Source organism: Ipomoea nil, unplaced genomic scaffold, assembly GCF_001879475.1.
Source record: "Ipomoea nil cultivar Tokyo-kokei standard unplaced genomic scaffold, Asagao_1.1 scaffold2280, whole genome shotgun sequence".
NCBI classification, from domain to species: Eukaryota; Viridiplantae; Streptophyta; class Magnoliopsida; order Solanales; family Convolvulaceae; genus Ipomoea; species Ipomoea nil.
Window position 1 is genome coordinate 2,068,123 of NW_017618708.1, and position 1,732 is coordinate 2,069,854.

The following is a 1,732-nucleotide window of genomic DNA, read 5'->3' on the forward strand; positions in this document are numbered from 1 at the left end:
ATTAGGAAAATACTTGTTGATTTACACATGGAGCAAAATGAGCCAACACAGATTTATGTAGACAATCAAGCTGCAATTGCAATTTCAAAGGATCCTGTTTTTCATGGAAAAACTAAACATTTCAAAATCAAGTTGTATCACTTAAGAGAAGAACAGAAGCATGGCGAGGTGAAGCTGCTTTATTGCAAGACTGAAAATCAAATTGCAGATGTTTTTACTAAAGCTTTGTCTAAAGCTAGATTTGAAATATTAAGAGACAAATTAGGCCTCTGTAGCTACTAAGGCAAGGAGGAGATTTGTTGATGTGCCTTAGTAAGTTAGTTAGTTACTAGTCAGTCAACAGACCAAGTCTTTAGGAGATATTATCTCTTTATGGCTTAATAATAGGATCTTTCAACAAATCAGAATTTTATGTGTTTGGTTACATTTTTTGCTCTATATAAAGAGCCATGGTGCTGTGAATAAAAATGCAGAAGTTAGACTTTTTCTCCGACAATTTTCTGTTTTATATCCTGACTGTTTTTCGGCTACTTTACTTTAAAACAACATTCTCGAACATGCATCATTGGAATTACCAGTTATACTTCTTGCAACATTCTCCCACTTTTCTTCCACCTCCTTTGTCTTGGAGAGAGACTAGCTACTACAGTAATAGCTAGAGGTAATCCTTTACATTTATTCACTATGTCTCTACCAATTTGCTCAAACTTTGGAGGAAATTCAATTTTACCAAACACTTTGCAGTAGAGACTCCAACTTTCATCATCATTTAAGAAAGGCATGTTAATGATAAAGTTACCTGAGCTAGAATATTTAGCCACCTTTTTGTACCGAGAAGTCAATAGTATACAACTTCCATTATTATCATCTGGAAAGCATCTTTGCACACTATCCCAAGTAGAAGTGCTCCCTATATCATCTATCACTATCAAATATCTCTGCTCAATCAGGTGTTTATGCAGACAATCAGCTAATTGGTCTTGGCCAGTGCTCTGTTCATCGAGTTCATCACTTGATGCTTTAGTAACACAACCAATAAGACATCGGAGCATTTGTTCCACGCTATACCCTTGGGATATAGTGACCCATGCTCGCTTGTCGAAATGAAAAGTAATTGATGGATGTTCATAGACTTTGTGTGCTAAAGTGGTCTTGCCGATTCCTCCCATGCCAACAATCGAAACAACTTTTCTGCTCCTCTTAGTTGATTTTGGCGTGAGCTGATCCAATATCTTCTTGAACACTACCTCATGGCATCCGACCATTCCACTATTGTCGCCGAACCCTTTTGAATAATAGTGTTGGAAAATTTTACACATTATTAATAATAATGTTGTTGTATAGTAGATAAGGCAATGGTAATCCTTTCATCACGAGCTGCAGTAGTCCTTTTTGTGGCGAAGCCTTTGGGAGCTGGTGTTTTTGATCACTTTGAATCCTACTCATCAACTCATTCTTGAGGTAATCAGTCTGTTTTTCTGCTTCATTGAAGATTTCATGAAGCCTGAGCAGGCAATCTGTTATATGAAGAAAACTATCCTTTGCTAGATAAATGGTAGTCAACTCCATCTCAATCCTTTCTTCCGCCTTGAACGATACATCTCGCATCTTTGTCTCTAAATCTTTGGCAATAATCTCAGAGTTCTGAGTTAGAATGTCTTGCAGAAATTGAAGATTTTCATGGAGAGAGATAATCTTTTGATTGACTTCAGCGACCTCTACTCTGAGCTGA

At 37.0% G+C, this 1,732-nt stretch overlaps 1 protein-coding gene across 1 annotated transcript; it reads right to left on the reverse strand.

Annotated features, from left to right (window-relative positions):
* Nucleotides 1-578: 578 nt before the first annotated feature.
* LOC109150748 (putative late blight resistance protein homolog R1A-3) lies at nucleotides 579-1,265 on the reverse strand. The gene has a single exon (XM_019298733.1). It carries the CDS (start codon nucleotides 1,263-1,265, stop codon nucleotides 579-581), a length of 687 nt encoding a protein of 228 aa, XP_019154278.1.
* Between the last annotated feature and the right edge of the window lie 467 nt (nucleotides 1,266-1,732).

Excerpts from the sequence above, each read along its gene's own strand:
- LOC109150748 (XM_019298733.1), bottom strand. The coding sequence starts at position 1,265 with ATGGTCGGATGCCATGAGGTAGTGTTCAAGAAGATATTGGATCAGCTC.